Source organism: Sturnus vulgaris, chromosome 6 (genome assembly GCF_052056855.1).
Source record: "Sturnus vulgaris isolate bStuVul1 chromosome 6, bStuVul1.hap1, whole genome shotgun sequence".
NCBI classification, from domain to species: domain Eukaryota; kingdom Metazoa; phylum Chordata; class Aves; order Passeriformes; family Sturnidae; genus Sturnus; species Sturnus vulgaris.
Window position 1 is genome coordinate 1881149 of NC_142248.1, and position 17651 is coordinate 1898799.

At 55.3% G+C, this 17651-nt stretch overlaps 1 protein-coding gene across 4 annotated transcripts in view; it reads left to right on the plus strand.

Annotated features, from left to right (window-relative positions):
- Window positions 1–17651, plus strand: part of DUSP8 (dual specificity phosphatase 8) — a 46039-nt gene that overhangs the window by 15198 nt on the left and 13190 nt on the right. For 2 of the 4 annotated variants that reach the window (XM_014892672.2, XM_014892673.2), the window contains one exon: window positions 5462–5600. In XM_014892672.2, the coding sequence (XP_014748158.2) occupies window positions 5462–5600 (139 nt within the window). Of the gene's footprint in view, window positions 1–5461; window positions 5601–14203; window positions 14257–14538; window positions 14731–17651 lie in introns of those variants that run through there. The other 2 variants (XM_088166681.1, XM_088166679.1) reach the window with 2 other exon arrangements.

Sequence of the window (17651 nt, forward strand, 5' to 3'; positions counted from 1 at the left end):
TCGCCCCCCCGCCACCCCGAGAAGCCACCGCTGTCCGCATTGGCTGCCGGTGACATCACCCCGGGATCAAGGGGACTGGCAGCGCGGGGGGGCCGGCCTCTCGCCAATCTGCTTCGGTGATGCTCTGGGCTGGGCGATTTGGAGGGGATTGCAGAGACTGATTCCTGAACGGCTTTAGCTGCTCTTAAATCCCCTGGAGAATAAAGCAGAATAATCAGTTTTTCGCAAGCTCCGAGGAGAGCGGAGCGGCCGCCCTCCTCCCGGCGAGGGTCACCTCTGCAGTGGCCGCTGTCACGTGGAGCGGCAGCAGCAGCAGGACGGGCGATGCGCAAGGGGGAGGAAGAAGAGGAGGATGATAGGGAAGGGGGAAGCATGGAAGAGTTAACATCAGCTGATGCCATCCGCCTGCAAACCTGCAGCTCGCCAGCTGCAGTGGAGCAGTGGGCTCCCAAAGGAGCCGGCTGGTCCTTCCTGGCATTCCCTGCTCTGTCCCCATAGAAGGAGCTTAGAAGGATCGTTTTCTCCCGGCTCCTGGATCATTATATAATGGTCCACGTACTGGCCGGGGGTGGGATTGTAACCAGGGATGCTAGGGGAAGAGGAGAGAGGCGTTGCCATCGTCTTTAATTCCTCTTCGCTTTTCTTTTGGATAAGGCTGAAATCCCTCCTGGCACATCCGTGGGCAGGAGGCTCCATGTCCCCGCTGCTGCTGCTCTGCACAGCCCCTGCCATGCCCACCGCCTGCTGGCTCTCCCAGCACACGCCGCCCAAAAATTAATTAGCTTCTGGACACCCTTGAGAGGTTAAGCCACTTGTCCTGAGAAGCTGAAGGGGAGGACTGGGAGGGGATCATTGCCGTATTCTCATCTGGCATAAAGCAGGGGTAGTGGCTGTGGCTTGGGATGTCCAAGCCTTTTTGTGCATGCACTTGTGTGTTTGTACTTTGGGATGATGAACTCTTCTTGTCGCCCTTTCTCTTCTCCCCACCTCCCATTTCAGTCACACTGTATTTTGGGACCCCCAGAAATCAATACGATCCGCTGCCTCGAGGTGCACAGATCCTCAAAAGGGGATGCTGAAAGCTGATTTAGACCTCTGCTACCCTGTGTCGCTTCCCTGCCTTCCCTGCCTCCGTGGTCAACATCTCCCAGCCCCGCTGTGCCCCTGGCTCCCCGCACCGGGGCCGGGGGGCGGGGGGCACGGCTGGCGTGGCGAGCAGATGGCAGGAAGGGTGACATCAGTAGCGCGATTGTCCGGCCCCATTATTCCTCCTGACGGGCCTCCCGCCCTCCTCCTGTTTCCTGCTCCCGGCCGGCCGGGGCTGCCGAGACAAAGGCGGATGGCAGCGACGCGGGGCTGCCCGGGCAGCCAAAGGGCAGCCCCGAACCCCGGGCTCGTCCCACTGCTCCTCGCCTCCGGCAAAGAGAGCTGGACCTGCTCATCCCATCCCAGCGATCCTAAGGGTGGTGTTCGCCTTTTGGGGAAGGAGACGGGCTGGTGCGGGGCAAAGCATTTGGGCAAACCCCACCTGGCCGCCAGCTCCGCTCCTCCCTCCTGCGTGCTGGCAGGGGGGGTGGGAGAATTCGTCCAATTTGCTTCTCCCAGTGCTTACTCTCCTCTTTTCCATGTTGCTATGAAGGAAGAGTGCCATTAGCAATACTTCTGTGGGCTGCAGTTTGGAGTGATGCTGTAGGATAGCAGCAGCTCCTGGCTTTTTTTGGAGCAAGGAGAGGAAAGGACCATTTGGGAGGAAAGAAGAAAGGGAGACATTTAAAACCCCTTTCTTTTTTTTCAATGAATTATGCCTATGATCCTACGATCCTACGATTGTGGCAGCTGCCACAGCCGCTGCTCCCCAAGCCCTGGACATCTTCCCATGGTGCCCAATCTGGGAAAAGCTGCAGCAGCAATTCCTCCCACAGTCATTCCCTCCACACAAAAATGGTACCAACATAACTGCTTCTGGTTGGTTTTGAACCCTTCTCCCAGTGCTGACAATAATAAACTCTCACAATAATAAATTCCAATAACAATTGGAATAATTCAGCTCCTCAGTGCAGTTTGGAGAGCAGAGGTTATGGGAAATTCCTGTTTGGGTTTTTCACTAGCATTTCTTTAGGGAAATGTTGAAAATTTTACTTCTTCAAGATCCCCCTGGAAAGACCACCTCTCAACCACTTCTCACTTCCTGAAATGCAGCAATCTCCAGAGCAACTACAGCCATGCTTTGAAGCAAGACAAGGGTCTCTTCAGGTGATGGGAATATTTATTTATTTGCATTAGGAGCTTGGCTCTGCAAGCAGCTGTTTGGCTTGAGGGAAAGCCGGGGCTTATTTTTGAGCCGTGTGCCTGGCTGCTCTTTATGTTGATGGAAGCCCTGTTATTTCAGTGGGGTGATTCACTGTGTTTTGAAACAATACGTGACTGAGTTGTCAGTAGTAATTGGGATAATAATAATAGCTCACTCTTATCTTAGCCTGGATCACCTGTAGAGCATCATTATCCCTGCTTGGCAGCTGGGGAAAGACAGAGCTGGGACCCAAGGTGTGTTGAACCACGCAGTGCTGGGGACTGATGTCCATATGGGAGTTACCTCCAGCCAGAGCTGGGGACAGTGATGGGGAGCACAGGGCTTGGCACAAAGGCAGTGAATCAATGGGCTCCGCTGGGGTTTGGCTGGAGCTGTTGGCCAGGTGGTCCTGGCTCCAGGCTGGTCATACCCCTCCAGACAGGATTTTGGCAGGGACGAGGTTTGTTCTTGAGGAGTTGCTCTGGGCCACCCCCAGCACTGGAGTGGGCCAGCAGCTTTTCAAAGGCATTCATGGGTTTGCAAGCCCCACTCAACATCTACCTGGAGCCAAAAGACTTGCTGCATCTTGGCCCTGCTGTCCCTTGCTAGATGGATGTGGGGACCCTGTGTGGAGGGTGATGCTTGGGGTTACTTCAGCAGTCTTGAGGTGACAGCAGTCCCCGTGGAAGTGTTGCTTGTCAGAAGGATACCTCTGTTGTCAGCTGTGTCCCTGCCCTATGCCAACCTGGCAGAAGCAGGAATCTAGTATGGAACATCTCTTCAGCTTTACCCTCCTCCTCTGTCCCAAGTAGCTTTTAGCCTCCCTATGTTTAGGGCCAGAGATGGGGCATTTCAGGAGGGCATGAGATTGATGCGAGACCCATGTGATTGATTAAACATCTCTGCCTTATTTCCCTTGGTGATGAGGAGCCAGGATGTCAGTGCAGGCTCCTTGTATGCTCCATGAGGGCTCCTCAGGACCTTCCTGCAGGTATCCTCACCCCAGCAAGCCAAGTATTTGTTTTCTGCAGCCAGGCCATGCGAGGCCAGCACTTGTTTGGCATTTACATTGAGTGAAACCTTATAACTTTAATAAGATGTAAACCGTGTCGCACATCTCTGCCGTCGCTCAGCAACCCTGCAGTAACGGCCCAAACAAAGCCTTCCCGTGTGGAGGGAACACTAAATCCTATTGTGGGATAATACTGCTCAGCCAGAGCTGGTATCTCTCCTGCAGCCTCCTCAGCCTGGACTGTGCAGCTGGGATGAGCCCCTGCCCCACTACGGGGTAATTCCTGCCTCACTGTGCTTTTTGGGGGAAGATGTTTTTGCTGGTATGGGGCTTCAGGATGAGAACTGGGTCTTTGTGATGTGCTAGGGAGCTTTGAAGGGCTAAGCTGAGGACTGGTAGGTTCCCAATTCTGAACCGGCTTGTCAGCCACTGTGTTTCCCTCCAGCTGTGCTTGGATGACCTCCCACAAAAGTCCTGAGTCAGGACTGGCTGAGGAAAAGATGCTGGGGTAGATCCTCATCTGTCTTATCTCAGGTGGCTTCAGTCATTTTTCAGTGTCTTATTTTAGAATTCCCATGTCCTTTTCTCTTCCCTCTTATCCTGCCCTTTCATACCTCCTGTCATCCTACTGAGCCTCGGGGCCAGCTTTGCCTTCCAGTGCCTGGTGCCAGGCTGGGGACAGGTGGGTCCTTGGAGCCCCCCTGGCTGGTGCACAGCTGTGCGTGGTGCCCCGGCGGGGATCTCTGCTGTGCGGGGCTGTCCTTCCGCTGCGGCGCAGAGATGTGATGAGCTCAGCTAAACCCGGGCTCCCTGCAGCTTTATTTGGATGGTGCTCACGTCGCTGAGCAGGGAAGCACCTGCAGCAGGGTGTGAAAGCAGCATTAATAATGATGGCAACCCTGAGCAAATCTGCTCTAGTGGTGAGATAGGGCTTGGCAGTGAGACAGCAAAACAAGGGTGTCCATGAGCGGTACCTTGTTCTCCTAAAGACATTTTGGAGAGGGCTTGGCACGGGGTGGCCAATGGGCAGCTCCAGCACTAGCTGAGAAGAGAGCAGCTTGCACACATTCCCTCTTCCCTGCTTGCTGCTGCCTCCCTTTCCTCCCATGATGTGATGGATGTGCCTTACCCCGATGGCTGGAAGGGCAGGTGTTCTCAGGGCAGGCGTGTGCCATACACCCAGCTCCTCAGCAGGTGAGCTGAGCTATGCCTCTGTGAGCATTTTTATCTTCTTTTATTGCATGGACCTTCAGGTAGGTGTGAGAGTGTCTGGCTGTGCCTTGAGTGCTCTCATTGCAATCCAGTCATCACTGGGTGTGTGGGGACTCCTGCCTGCAGAAATTTGCCTGCCTGCAGATTATCCCATCATCTCACCTGCCCCAGTTTATCCTTGCAGTGGTGGGCAGCTAGGTGCAGTTTGTGGTATGTAAAATCACATGATAGCAGCCCAGGAACTCCTTCCCCTCTTCCCACTTTATCTCTGCACTGTGCAGGCCCCAGCATACATTACAAAAGGAAGAAAGAATATTATCCTGAACATCCACTAAGCAAAAGAAGATATTTTCTCTCTCCTTCAGCCCTTAGGGGTGATCTGTGGGTTTTTGAGGTGAGGTGTAGTGCCTGTATAGGCATTACTGTGGTGTCCCTAGGCTGAGCCTTGAAGAGCTGTTGATCCAGCCCCAGCACAAGGACTGTGCTGGCAGCACCCCTGCCTGCAGAACCACTCCCAAATCCCTGTGTTCTTGTCCCTGTGACACCAGCCAGGCTGAGGACGAGTATCTGAGTGCAAAACTTGGCTGAGGAGGAAGTGATGGAAGAAGTCGTGGTGATTTCTGGGATTCAGATAAGTAACAGCAAGCTGAAGGTGGGCAATGGGGAGGAGTGACCCTCTTTTGGGTAGGATGCTCAAAAGCACTCACAGTTGGTGAAGTGCACCAGTGGGCACCTCTACTGACACACTTGTAGCCATGGAGCAGAGTCCCAGCCTGGCTGGACACTCCATTTAGTGGTCAAAACCAGCAGTTGAAATGCTGTGGAGCTGGAATTTCCTGCTTGTGTGACCACTAAATTCAGCTTTGCTTCCCATGGTGGTGTGGACAGCAGCATCCTCAGTGCTAAGCCCGTTCCTCTGATGTCCATTTTTTGTCACTCCCCTGCAGGTGGAGGCGGAGGACCACCAGGACGTGGTGGTCTATGACCAGAGCACACGGGATGTGACCGGCTTGGCTGCTGACAGCTTCCTCTCCATCCTCCTGGGCAAGCTGGACAGCTGTTTCCACAGTGTCTCCATCCTCACAGGTAGGAGCCCTGGCTTACCACTTCCTCTTCATGCTCCAGGTTAAGGGGCACTCATGCCCTTAGCCTGGAGTGACAGAGCTGTGGCTGTCCGTGTCCATGTGCACCCACTTCCCTGGCCACCAGTGGCTGTGGGGAAGGAAGGCAGCCCTGCATGCAGGCTGAGGAGGCTCAGCCCACGCTGGCACCACTGGGTCCTCCCTGTGCCTTCGTTCCTTGCACTGTCCATCTCCCTGCTGCTGCACCCACCAGCCAGGGTGAGTGAAAGAGGAGGGCACAGAGGGGCTGTGGTGGCATGGATCCAGCCATCCAAAAGCTGCCCTTTGTTCTCCCATCCCTCTGTTGCTTCATCCCTGATGAATGTGCCAAGGACCAGACCTGGTTCAGGCACTCTGCTCCCTCTTGCTGCTGTTAAAGGGAGGGCAGGAGAAGAAATCCGTGGATGTGCTGGAAAGGAGAAGGATGGCAGGGGCAGAGGGTCATCACTGAGTGAGTCAGGGTCTGCTGGAGATGATGCTCTCCGGGCACAAATGTGCAGGCAGGAGGAGACACGTGCTGCCCTAATTACAGCCCTTCTGCAATGAGGCAAGTGACTGATGAATGAAAAGCTCCAGCCCAGTAGAGAGGAGAAGAGAGAGGCAGGGAACTGCCTGAGGGAGAGCTGAACATGCCTTTGATTCCCCTTGGCTGGGACATCTGCCCGGATGGCTGCCTACCTCTGAGCCTTCTGCCCATGGATGGGTGGGCAGGCACTGCCCCATGCAGCCCCTCCATCCCCCTGAGCCCAGCCACGCTCCTGAACAGTGCCAAAAGCACAGAGATGGGAATCACCTCTGTCCCTCAAGCCTGCCCTCATCCTGTGGCAATTGGATGCTGCTTTGGGGCTGAGGCAGAGGATACCAACCTCTGTGCCTTGGGACACGGCAGGGATGGAGGGAACAGACCTTGGGGAAGGTAGCATGGGCAAGTGGCATTCAAGGAGCCCTGCCCATGCAAGGCAGGGGTGAGTGCTGTTGAATTAGAGCAGCTGCATTGTGATGGGGAGAAGAGAGCAGAGAAACAGTGAGATTAAACCCCCCAGACCCGGGTTCTAGCAGCCAAAACAAGCAGGGACTACATGAAATCATGTTAAAGCTAATTATTGTGGCCTGGGTTGCAGGAGCTCTGCTGAGGCCAGTGCTGGAGGATGCCTCCCTGAGCTGGCTGTGGCAGCCCCTGGCCTGCCTCAGTAGCTGTGCCTGCGGTTCCAAGGTCACCGTGGCATAAACTAGGGCACAGCTTGGCGTGTGGTGCAGGAGAAGGAAGAGGTGGATTCGCTTGCATCTGGGAAGGAACCTGCTTAGTCACGGGGATGGGTCAGGAAATAGCCTGGGTGGTGTGACCCTGGCACCCCCGAGCCCCGTGCTGCTTTCCCAGGGCTGGCTGAGGAGCAGTGCTGTACACTGGCTGCGGACCCCTGCCCCTCACACCGAGTCCTCCTGCAGCCTCCAGGGCTGTGTGAGGCAGCCCTGAAAACCCCGGAGCCTTTTCCTGCCTTAAGGCAGGTGGAGGCCTGGGGGAGCCTCGTAGTCCCAGTGTCCCCCAGCTGCATGCACAGCATGCCCCAGCAGCATGCCACCCCCTCAGCCATCAGCACACCACCACCAAAGCCCTGCCACCAAACCTGCTGTCCCCTACTTGGGCACACACCTCCTCCATCCATCAGGATGACCATCTCCATCCTGCTGGGCTGCAGGAGCCCAGAGCCCTAGCAAGAGTGCGGGTGTGCTAAGCACCAGGCAAAGCTCAAGCCTCCCAAATTAAAAGCACAGCAGGGCCTCAGCCTGATGTGGAACACGGGCCACCAGCAGGTGGAAAAAAACTGGAGCTGAAATGTAGAACACTGGGTCATGGCGGCGGTGTTTCACATGGAAATCATGTCTGGAATGGCTGTGCAGAGCATCCAGGGGAGGCTGGGCACGTTTGCTGACAGCCACAGCTCCCTCCTGCCTGCAGCGTGGGCAGCAATGGGCTGGTGTAGAGACAGCTCTGGAGTGCTTGGGGGGTCTGGGGCAGGATGTGTGAGTGGGCCTGGTTCTAAACCCTTGCCCTTGTGGGGTTTAACCCCTCAGTCTGTCCACTCCGGCCTCAAGCACCTTGTCCTGCCCCAACCCATTTGGTGTCTCAGAAGAGGTGCCTGAGCTCTCCTTGGAGAAGGCCTTGTGATCCCAGTGGGTTGGCAAGGACTGCTGAAATCTCGGCCCGTGCCTCAGTGGATGCCATTATCCCAGGGAAGCTGTCCTGAGGGTCCCCAGTTCAGTGTGGCAGCCCTGCACAGCCCTCTGTGCTGCCCAGCTCTCTCAGCCCCAGCAGATGTCATGGTCTGTGCCTCCGTGTCCCCATCTCATGCAAACACCAGGCTTGGCTGTCCTTGCTCACCTCCAGGCCAGTGACCTCCTGACCCTTGAAGCAGCAGATGGAGGCTGATGGGTGAGGACAGGGGAGCTGAGAGTGGCAGGACTGGTGCCAGAGACTCCTCAAGGGTTAACAGCCCAGCAGCAGCGATTCCAGTGGCTGGCAGGGAAGAATCTGAGTCAATTATTCCCAGTCTTGGAAATCATCAGCTTCTCTTCTTCTTCTTTTTTTTTTTTCTTTTTTTTTTTTTTTTTTAATTGTGTAAGTATAAATAGTGCTGCTTGCTGCCCTCCATCCGTGGGAGCAGAAAGACTGTTGATTTATATGGTTTTCCTGACATCACATGAAGTGGTGGAAAACTGAATGGAGCCAACATTTTTCCTGCATTACGTAATGCCCCCTCCCTCCCAGCCCAGCTCTGCTATTCCTGCAGGAGCCTGACTGTTCTTTAACCTTTGTTTACTTCAGCACAAACCCTTGCTTTTTTGCTTTTTTTTTTCCTGCCTTTTTTGCCCCCCCTTTTTTTTTTTAACTTTGCTATATTTTTCCTCCCTTATTCTTCCCCTTTGCAATCACCCGCTTGGTCTTTATTAAGAGGCATTATCTGCTTATGAAGCAGCAGCAGTCTGGCTCCATTGCTCCCTGACAGCTCCCATGTGCCAGCTCTGGCATTGGAGCCTGTCCAGAGCCCTGTGCGGTGCTGAGCTGGTGGGTGCTGAGCTTCACCAGCTCCTCTCCATTTGTCCAGCTGCATGTGGAGATTTTCTTTTACTCCTCTTCAGTGGCTAAAAGCGACAGCTGGGGGCTTGGGAGGTTTGTCCACATGATGCTCAGTCACCCATCCTGTCCCTGCCTGGTCCTGAGGCTGAGCACCAGCTCCTCTTTCCCGTGCTGGAAGCCTTGTGCCAGCTGGAGATAAAACCAGTGTAGCCAGCAGTGGTGGGGCTTGGGACCCCCCCTTGCAGGACAGAGGCTCTTCTGGCTGCAGTTCCATCTTCTGGGGGAGCCTCACCGCTGCCATATCGTGCTCCGACCTGAAACAGGCCCCTCAATCGCGTTCTGAACTCGAGTCATGAGCTTTTCATCTGGCTCGGGAGCGCCTGTGAGATCATCCTCAGCGCCCCCCTCCCCCCGCTTTTGTACCAATTCTTCAAGGAATGTTTAAATTTTCCAGTCCTGTTCTTTCTAAATTTGGAGCGTCTGTTTACTCCCAGGATTCGGAAAGAATGTAACAATATCATCAGCGACAAATCCCTCCCAGCCCTTCACTCGCCATCCTCCTCAGTGAGCAGGCTGGCCAGGACCCAGCTCCTTGCAGCCCGGCAGTGCCACGGCCATCCAGCACGGCTCCAGAGAGCTGGAATTGCATGGCTGCAGTGGTCTGGGTGGGGGCTGAGATTCCGGGGATTTTGGGGGAATCTACCAAAGACAGGTGACTTTGCCATAGGCGAAAAGAAGCAGCGAAAAAATGAAAGGGGATTTCCATTGCAGGAGCTGACTTGGGCTGCCCAGGCATGAGTGGGTTTAGCACTGAGGCACTGGCTGGAATTATTTTAGACACAAGGACTCAGAGATAGATGATTTTAATTAAAAGAATAAAAGGAAAAAAGAATGAAATAAGGAAAGGAAAAACATTTTTTTTTAATCTTTGGCTGAAAAGTCCATAATGCTTTCCTGTGTCATGTTGGTGAGAAGCCACATGCCAGCCACACATCTCCTTTGCTGCCTGCTCCTCTTGGATCATATTGGGCTGGAGCTGCTCTGGAGGAAAAGAGAAGATGAATGAAAAAAGCCAAGCTAGGCAGGTGTGAAAGCAGAGCAGAGGCAGGGCAGAGCAGAGGGGGCTTGCCTTCAGTCCAAGTCTCAGAGGCTGGAGTGACAGCATGTGCATCCAAAGCTTGTCATGGCATATGCAGAAGATCAAAGCTTATCTAGATCTAGATCTAGATCTAGAACCAGGATTGAGGTGTCTTTACAAACTCAATGTAAGAAAAAGAAGGAGCTAAAACCTTAGAAAGAAAATACCCCAATTACCCACACTTTGGTCACAGAATCACAGAATATTCTGAGCTGGAAGGGATCCACAAGGATCATCAAGTCCAGCTCTTAAGTGAATGACCCATACAGAAATCAAACCCTCAGACCCACAGCCGTGGGTGGCATTAGCACAATGCTCTAACCATGTGGGTGAATCTCAGGGTTCAGCAGTCACAAGCTGTCTGATGGGAGTGGGGAGGCAGGACCTGCGTGTGGCTGGCCATTTGATGGTCACGTTCCTCATCCCCCCTTCTGCACAGCACCACGATTTCACCTGTTGAGTTCGGGCTGTGAGTGTGTCTGCTGGAGACATAGCCTGTGCAGAATACACTAGCTGGTGGGTTTTGTCCCCTGACTCCAGCAGAGCCTCTGCTCAGTACGTGGGCCTGAAAGTGCCCTTGTTGGTCAAGCATTGGGGCTATTTCAAGTACCCTCAGGCTGTAATGTCTAAGAGCTCTTGGGGACTTACTGGCACGAATCCATCAGATGTACCTACAAGATTTTCCTTCAAGTCTAATTACTGTCCCTGAACCTCCTGCAAGCACCTCTGTCCATGTGTGGCCATCTCCATCCCAAAGCATACTGTGATGAACCCAAAGAAGCAGATGCTTGGCTGGCAAGAGGAGAGTATGGGAGTGGAAAGAGACAGGAAAAAAGCTCCCATAGGACTCTCAGTTTCTTGCTTTTCCCAGATTTGGGGGTTTTGGAGAACCAGCTTTGTAAATAATGTGAATGGGGATTCTGGTTGTTCTTCATCTAAAATTGCCCAAATGATAGTCAGGACTGTAAGAAGGGCTGTGCAGGGACTTACATCCAGTTGTTTTAAGGCTGTAGGTGGTGAGGTGCATGGAGATTACCTGTGGTGATGTTTTCCTGTGGTGAGGTAGTATGCTCATAGCAGCCTAGAGGGAAAGGCATTTTTAAAAAATCAAATGGGAATAGCAGAGTTTGTGATTTTTACAGGTAACTCTCTGAATCCCTTCCTCTCATGCAGAACATCCCTAGAGGAGTTGCTTCCTTTCCTACAGCAAAGCCATCTGGGACCACTTTAGCCAGGGCAGGACTGTGGTTTTTTGCCTTCTATCCGCTCTTCAGTGGGTGCTGGCATCCAAATTCAGACACCCAGCCTGGCGGGTGCCTAGGGAGTGTTCCCAGTCCCCTCAGTCCAAGGCACAGAGGCAGAGTAAGGTGCCCCCTTCTCACTCTGAACCACAACCAGGAGATGCCTGGGAGGCTTTCAGCCCCGGCGGGAGCAGTGACTGCATCCCTGGGAGGGGTTAAGCCAGGTCACGTATGTGCAAGGCTGATTGTATTCCAGACCTATGCTCTAAACCTCCCTGTTTAGCAACGCTGTCGTCAGACAACTTGTTTTCCCGATTCTATAATTACCCTGAGGAGCTTCCCCTCCCCCTCTGGCCGTGTTTTTAACCATTGGACCCAGAAAAGGCAAGCAAAAGGGTCAAAGGCAGAGTGGGACAGAGGAGAAGGGGCTTAGGGAAGAGCAGCCCTCTGGTTGCTATGCCTTAGAAAACTGCTGTGTAATTTCATTTCTCATTTCTGGAAGGTCAATGGGGGGAAGGCAACTTCCCCAGTAAGAGATCCTGATGGGCAGGATCCACTGCCCAGTTACAGTTTCCTTCCTTTTGAGAAATCTGCCTCCCCTCATCCGCCTCCCCCTTTTCCCTGGGCCTGTGCTGCATGCTTGCAAAAGGTCGTCACTGGCAATTATTACCAGGTCCCAGTGCTGGGTGGAGAGAGGAACTGCTGGCCCTGCCCAGCTGGGCTTGTGCCAGGCCGTAGGCACTGTCCTGACAGGGTATGTAGGTGCTGGACAGGGACTCATCCTGCTCCCTGCTATTGCAGGAGGATTGCATGAGTCTCTCCAACCCATTGCAGCAGATGTTTTTCCAGGGAGTGCTGTGGCAACGAGAGTGAAGTGAGGCTGACAAGGCTGAGCATCTCTCTCTGAGGGATGCATCTCTTGTCTGCTAAATAGGGGCTGGAGGCAGGATGAGTGACATCCTGGCCAGGAGGAGCACCTGGGAAAAAGGGACAAAGGGCAGCAGCTGATACATGGAATGTATTTCTGCACTATGGATGTTGCCTTTTATCTTTCTGCTTGCCAGCTGCCCCCTGCCTCAGGTGCCAACCCCTGTACTGGTTTTGGCAAAAAGGTGAAGAAAATGGGGAGAGAGCAGAGAGGAGGATGCTTCCTGGGGAATGGTGGCTGCAGGTGGTATCTCGGTGTGGCTGGACTTCACACTGGTGGAGGAAGGGGGCTGCTGGCTATCTGTGCTCACTTGTCTTTTGCTGAGGATCAAAGAGGTATGGGACACTGGTGAGCCCCCTGCCTTCAGGTCTACTTGATGGTGTCATCCCCAGCTTCCCACCTGGTGCTCCCAGGAGCCCTGAACTGAAATCTCAGTCCAAACACATCCTGAGGACCCTGGCATGACCAAAATAACTTGTGCCCAGGGCTCTTGGAAGCCTAAGGGAGATGGACAACCAGAAGGCAGTGAGGAAAGGCAAATTTTGTTTGTGCATCTCTGGGTCAGGGGCAAGTTGAATATTGCACCCTCTAATTTACCACATGCTTCCTGCAGCATCCCCCTTGCCCACTGCCCCTGCATGACCCAGTGACCGCAGTAGAGTGACTAGGTTCCCCCCCGTAGACCCACAGCCACCAGAGCAGGTCACAGCTGGATGACCCACCAGCACGGGGAGAGCACTGCTGGTGCACTGGCAGTGGGACACGGAGGGATCCCCATCCCTGGCAGGCGTTGGCACTGGCCAACAGCATCATGCACCCTCCCTTGTAGTGACAATGGTGGCAAATGTGGGGGACCACATTGCCCTGGGGACCTGCTGTGGTAGTCACTTCCCTAGCATGGCTTGTGGGGGAAGACTGCTTCTCTCTTCCAGCCTAGTTGGAGCACGCTTTGAATTTTATCCAACCTCTGACCCACATCTGATAATAATCAAACCATATTTGTTACAACAACAAGGCTCGTTAGGAGGCTGGCTCCGCTCGGGGTGGGGGGGAGGAGACAGCACTTAGTTAATGCCAATGACCTCATCTCATGTGATGTCATTCAAAGGAAAAACACTGAAGTCACTCACATATGGCTCAGCCTGGGGTTTTTCAGCCCATAAAGCTTCAGATTTTCAAAGGCACAATACATGCCCCCCCTTCTCTCCCCCGCTTACTATAATCCTGAATGATTTTCTGGAGGCCTGGGCTCAGACCAATAAACTCGTAAGGAGCTGTGTGGAGATGTATTAAGGAGTCCTGCGGGTGGGAAGCGGGGGACAAGTAATTTTCTTCCCTAGAACAAATGCAAAGAAGAAAATACATCATTCCCCACCTGCTTCAGAAGCCACTAGAGATGGATAGACCCCCCAGTGAGACCAGGAAAGGCCAAAAGGCCATTCCTACATGTCCCCTCTTGCTGGAGTTTTGCACGTGAGAAGGCTTTGGCAGAGGGTGCATCTCCTCCAGACCACGGCCCTGCTTTGCTGGGACCAGGCAGATAACTCCATCTGACATGGCCATGCACAGGTGTGAGCAGCCCAGTGCCAGCAGCCCCCTTTCCTGCCAGCTGTGGGGACCCATTCATCTCCAGCTCCACTGGACCCTCCAGGATGAGCATCCTCCTGGGCGGTGCTCTTAGTGGCGATATTAAGGGACAAGATGAGCTGGTTATTAGGGACCTGCTGTCTCGTCCCCAGCTCTGCCCTGCAGCAGAGAGCCCGGGAGAAGTTATTTAATCTTTTGTGGCTCAGTTTCCCTCTTGGGAAACTGAGATCACGGCATTGCCCTTCCTGGTGCTGGGGTTCAGAGTTAAACATCGCCCAGGGGATGCACGTTGGTCCCGCCGGGAGCCGCTGCGAGGAGGGGGTGCAGCCGCGTGGTCCCTTCACGGTACGAGAAGCAGCAGGGAGCCGGGGTGGGGGGCGGTGCTGCATCCCCCCTTCGTTGTGGGGGTTTGATCGCACACCGCCCCGGCAGGTGCTAAAATGAGGTGTGGGCATGAGCTTCCTCCCACACCACGTTGCCGTGCCCATAATAACTGCGCGGGGCCAAAGCCGGCGTGGTGCAGCGATCCGTCTCCCGCCGCGGCCGCTCGCTGCGGGGGGCTTTGGGCAGGCGAGAAAATCGCGGTTGCGCCTTTAAGCAGGGAGCGGAGCATATGTCAGCCCGGCGTTGTGCTGCGTGTCTGTGTGCTGAGTAAGGAATGCGGCCGCATGCCTGACCCGTTAGCTATGAGCGCGGTACGGGCGCGCAGCGAGCGCGGCGGCGGATGGGGCGGCTGCTCCCGGGCTGAGCTCACTCGGGCTGCAGCGGGCGGCGAAGAGGGGGGCGGCCGGGGAAAGGGGGCTACGCCGAGCCCCCTTACCCCGCTCGGCTTTTTTTTAATGGCTTTTATTTTTTCAGCCTGAAGGCTGGAGCCGGGGGGAGGCTGGCGTTGCTCTGCCGCAGGGGCGCTTTTTTTTTTTTGGTTTTTTTTAGTATTTTGTTTGCCCGCCAGCTGTTGTTTGGCGACGGTGCGAGGTGCCCCCGCGAGCCGCAGCCCAGCTGCCTGGATGCCCGTGGATGTAATGATTGCTCCCTCCGAGGACCAGTTCTGGACAGACATGCGCGAGGGGCAGATGAAGCTGAAAATAAGGGTGCGGAGGATGAAGGAGAGCAGGGACAAGAGAGGTTTGTCAGCCGGCCCGGCGCCTTTCCTTCCGATGGGGACGGAGCGGGAAGAGGGGGCTGCGCCGCCGGAGCCCTGCTTTGCCCGGGGGCCGGAGATCGCCTTTGCCGAGTGGCCGGCGGGGAGCGGAGCGCGGTGCTGGCGATACAAAGAGCGCGGGCAGATGGAAGCGAGCGGGGAGCGTGCGGAGGGGAGCGGAGCGGAGCGGTGGCCGGTGCCCAGCTAGGGGCGATGTGCGCGGCGCTGGCGGAGGCGGCCGGGCTGGGACAGGAGCTGCACGGAGAGGGCAGCTCCTTCAGGCAGGTGAGCGGCTGCCTGCAGCGGGCAGAGGCATCTGCAGCGGCCCCGGCGCTGGGCAGCCCTGCCACCCGCTGCGCGGTCCGGTGAGACTGTCTGGCTGCGGGCACGGCTCCGGACTCCCCCGAAGCCTTCGCCGTCCAGGCAAGCTTGGCGAGGGCGCGGACGGAGCGGAGAAGGGAAGGAGGAAAGCTTCGGGAGCCAGGAGGATCTGCCTCCAGCATCTCTGCGCCCTCGGACGCCGGGTTGAGGGAGGGGGGCAGGGAGACACCGGGCAGAGGAGAGTGCGCGGGGCAAGGACGGGCGAGGACGGCGGGGAGACGGGGAGAACAAGGGACCATCGGCTCCGAGCGCTGCGCTGCTGCCCGCGCCCAGGCAGCTGCCCGCCGGAGCCATTTCGCTTCACCAGCGCTGCCCTGCCTGCCCATCTTGGGTGATTTCTTTCAGAAAGGGGATTTGCAATGTTTCCACTCCCCAGTGTCAGGGCAAAGGGCGCGCGGAGGAAGGGGACATTAACTGGAGCAGCTTAAAAATCTGCCGAGCCTGGGATGACCTAGATTACCGAAGGGTTGAATCAAGCGACTTCCCCTCCATCACCACTTAAAATGGGAGGCTGCTAAAAGTGCTTGACAGGTTTTTGTGGCATGAAGTACATAACCCAGTGATGGTGTCATTAGTAATAAGTCACTCCTGGAAATGACACATTTTTCTTTACTTAGAACGAGTAAGGCTGGTCCAAAGCAGGCAGAGTCACCAGAGGAAAATCAAGCTCAACAGCTCGAGGAGTGTGTCCATGGTTGTGTAGGTGGAGGGCTTCCTTTCTGCTGCTTTTCCTTTTTTTAAAGATGTTTTCTGTTTCTTTGGGAGAATGGGAGCAGCCTGCAGGGCATGGGAGGCTGGCACAGGTTGGGAGGCGGCAGGGCACTATAGCAGCAGATGGACAGAGGCTGTTTGGGGTGACCGTTGGGGAGACAGGGAATGCTCATGAATCCATAATAGGGCTGATTCATCGGCTTTCTCGTCCCCACTGCCTGGGGAAAAAAAAAAAAAAAAAAAAAGAGCCAACAGTGGGGTGATGAAATCTTGTGCCAAATGAGGGGATGGTGAAACCTGGTCAGGGGAGTAGGGGAGTGGAAAAAGAGTCTGGTTGAAAACCGGACATCTTTCTCCAGTGCACTGAGATGGGAGGACATAAAAGAGCATCAGCCAGGAGAGGGCAAGCTGGGCAGGCTGCAGCACCAGGATTTCACCAGTCTTGTGGGAAGGATGCGCAAGCAAACGTGTTGTGTCCACATCAGGCATTGCTGGGAGGGATGGGCAAAATCAAAGGGGACTACAGTACCGGGGAAACAGTGAGGATGGAGGCAGGGGGAAAATTCAGGCACGTCCCAGGCAGCAGGAAATGCTGACAAAGCCCCGGAGCTCCCTGGAGCACGGTGAGTAAGGGTGGCAGTAAGCAGTGTTTCATCGTGCCGCCCTTAGCTGCCGGCACCAACAGGCTCCCACCCAGCACGAGAGTCAGGGAGATGGCGTTTTGCAAAGAGGGATTTTCCCAGCGGCTCTGGGGGTTGATGTGCAGCTTGCCAGGCCCCTCCATTTTCTGTCCTTCAATTCAACCTGCGGCAGAGATGCTCGACCAAGCACTCAGGCTCACTGTCATAAGAAGGCTGAACATGATGCAGGTGAGGGCTGGGGTTTTGCAGGTCCCCCTAGCTCTTACCATCTCCTGCTGTACCTCAGTTCAGCAAGGTGCTTTAAACACCTAGGGATGGATGGGTCGGAGTGCTGGGAGCAGCATGTCCCCCAAGGGGCTGGGCTGATGAAGAGGGGGTATCCAGGCACCATCGTGGCCTCCAAGACAACGCAGCAGTGCGGGAGCCATGCCGGCGTGGCGGCTGCTCCAGCAGCAAGCCGAGGCGCGTGCTCGCTTGCATGCCCCGCTGCTCCTTGCCACGTGCCGCCCTGGCAGCAGCTCCCAGCCACCGCAGGCATTTTAATGAGAGCCGGCCGGAGCCTGGCCTCTCTCAGCCCCCTCAGCTGCCAGGAGCTTCAGCAGGGCAGAGGGTCTCCAGCACAAGCGCAGGCACAAAGCTCATTGGTGGGGCTGTGGCCTGCCGCAAAAACCTCTGGCAGCTGCTTGGGGAGCCGGTCTCTGAACAGCTCCGGCTGCTGCTCTCTAACTCTCATTATTGCAGCGATGAGGGTGGGCTTTAAAACACATTTTTAATGCCCCTGTAGGTCTCCTTCTAGCTTCCGGTGTGAGAGCTGGGGGTGAGCAGTGGGGTGTGGCAGCTGCTGGCCCAGGGAGGATTTCCAGCTCTGGATCTCCTCCTCCTTGCTGCCACAAACCGCTGGCACAGCAGCGTGACATGTCACCTCTTCCCTGTTTCTTGGTGGGGACCTTTGAGCCTGCAATGCACAGGGGAGGCTGCTGAACAGGACATGCTGTTCTGTGTGTCTTGTGGGGAGCTTCTATGAGATTCATGGGGCTGGGGGTGTTCAAGAGGCATGTGGCTCTCTTGAAGAGCAGTTTTGGGGTGAGGCAGGTGCCCTGGGCAGCCCTTTCACAGCTTCTTACAGTCAGCAGGGCACAGCATCAAGGCCAGAGCTGTTGGGTTGTTTCAGA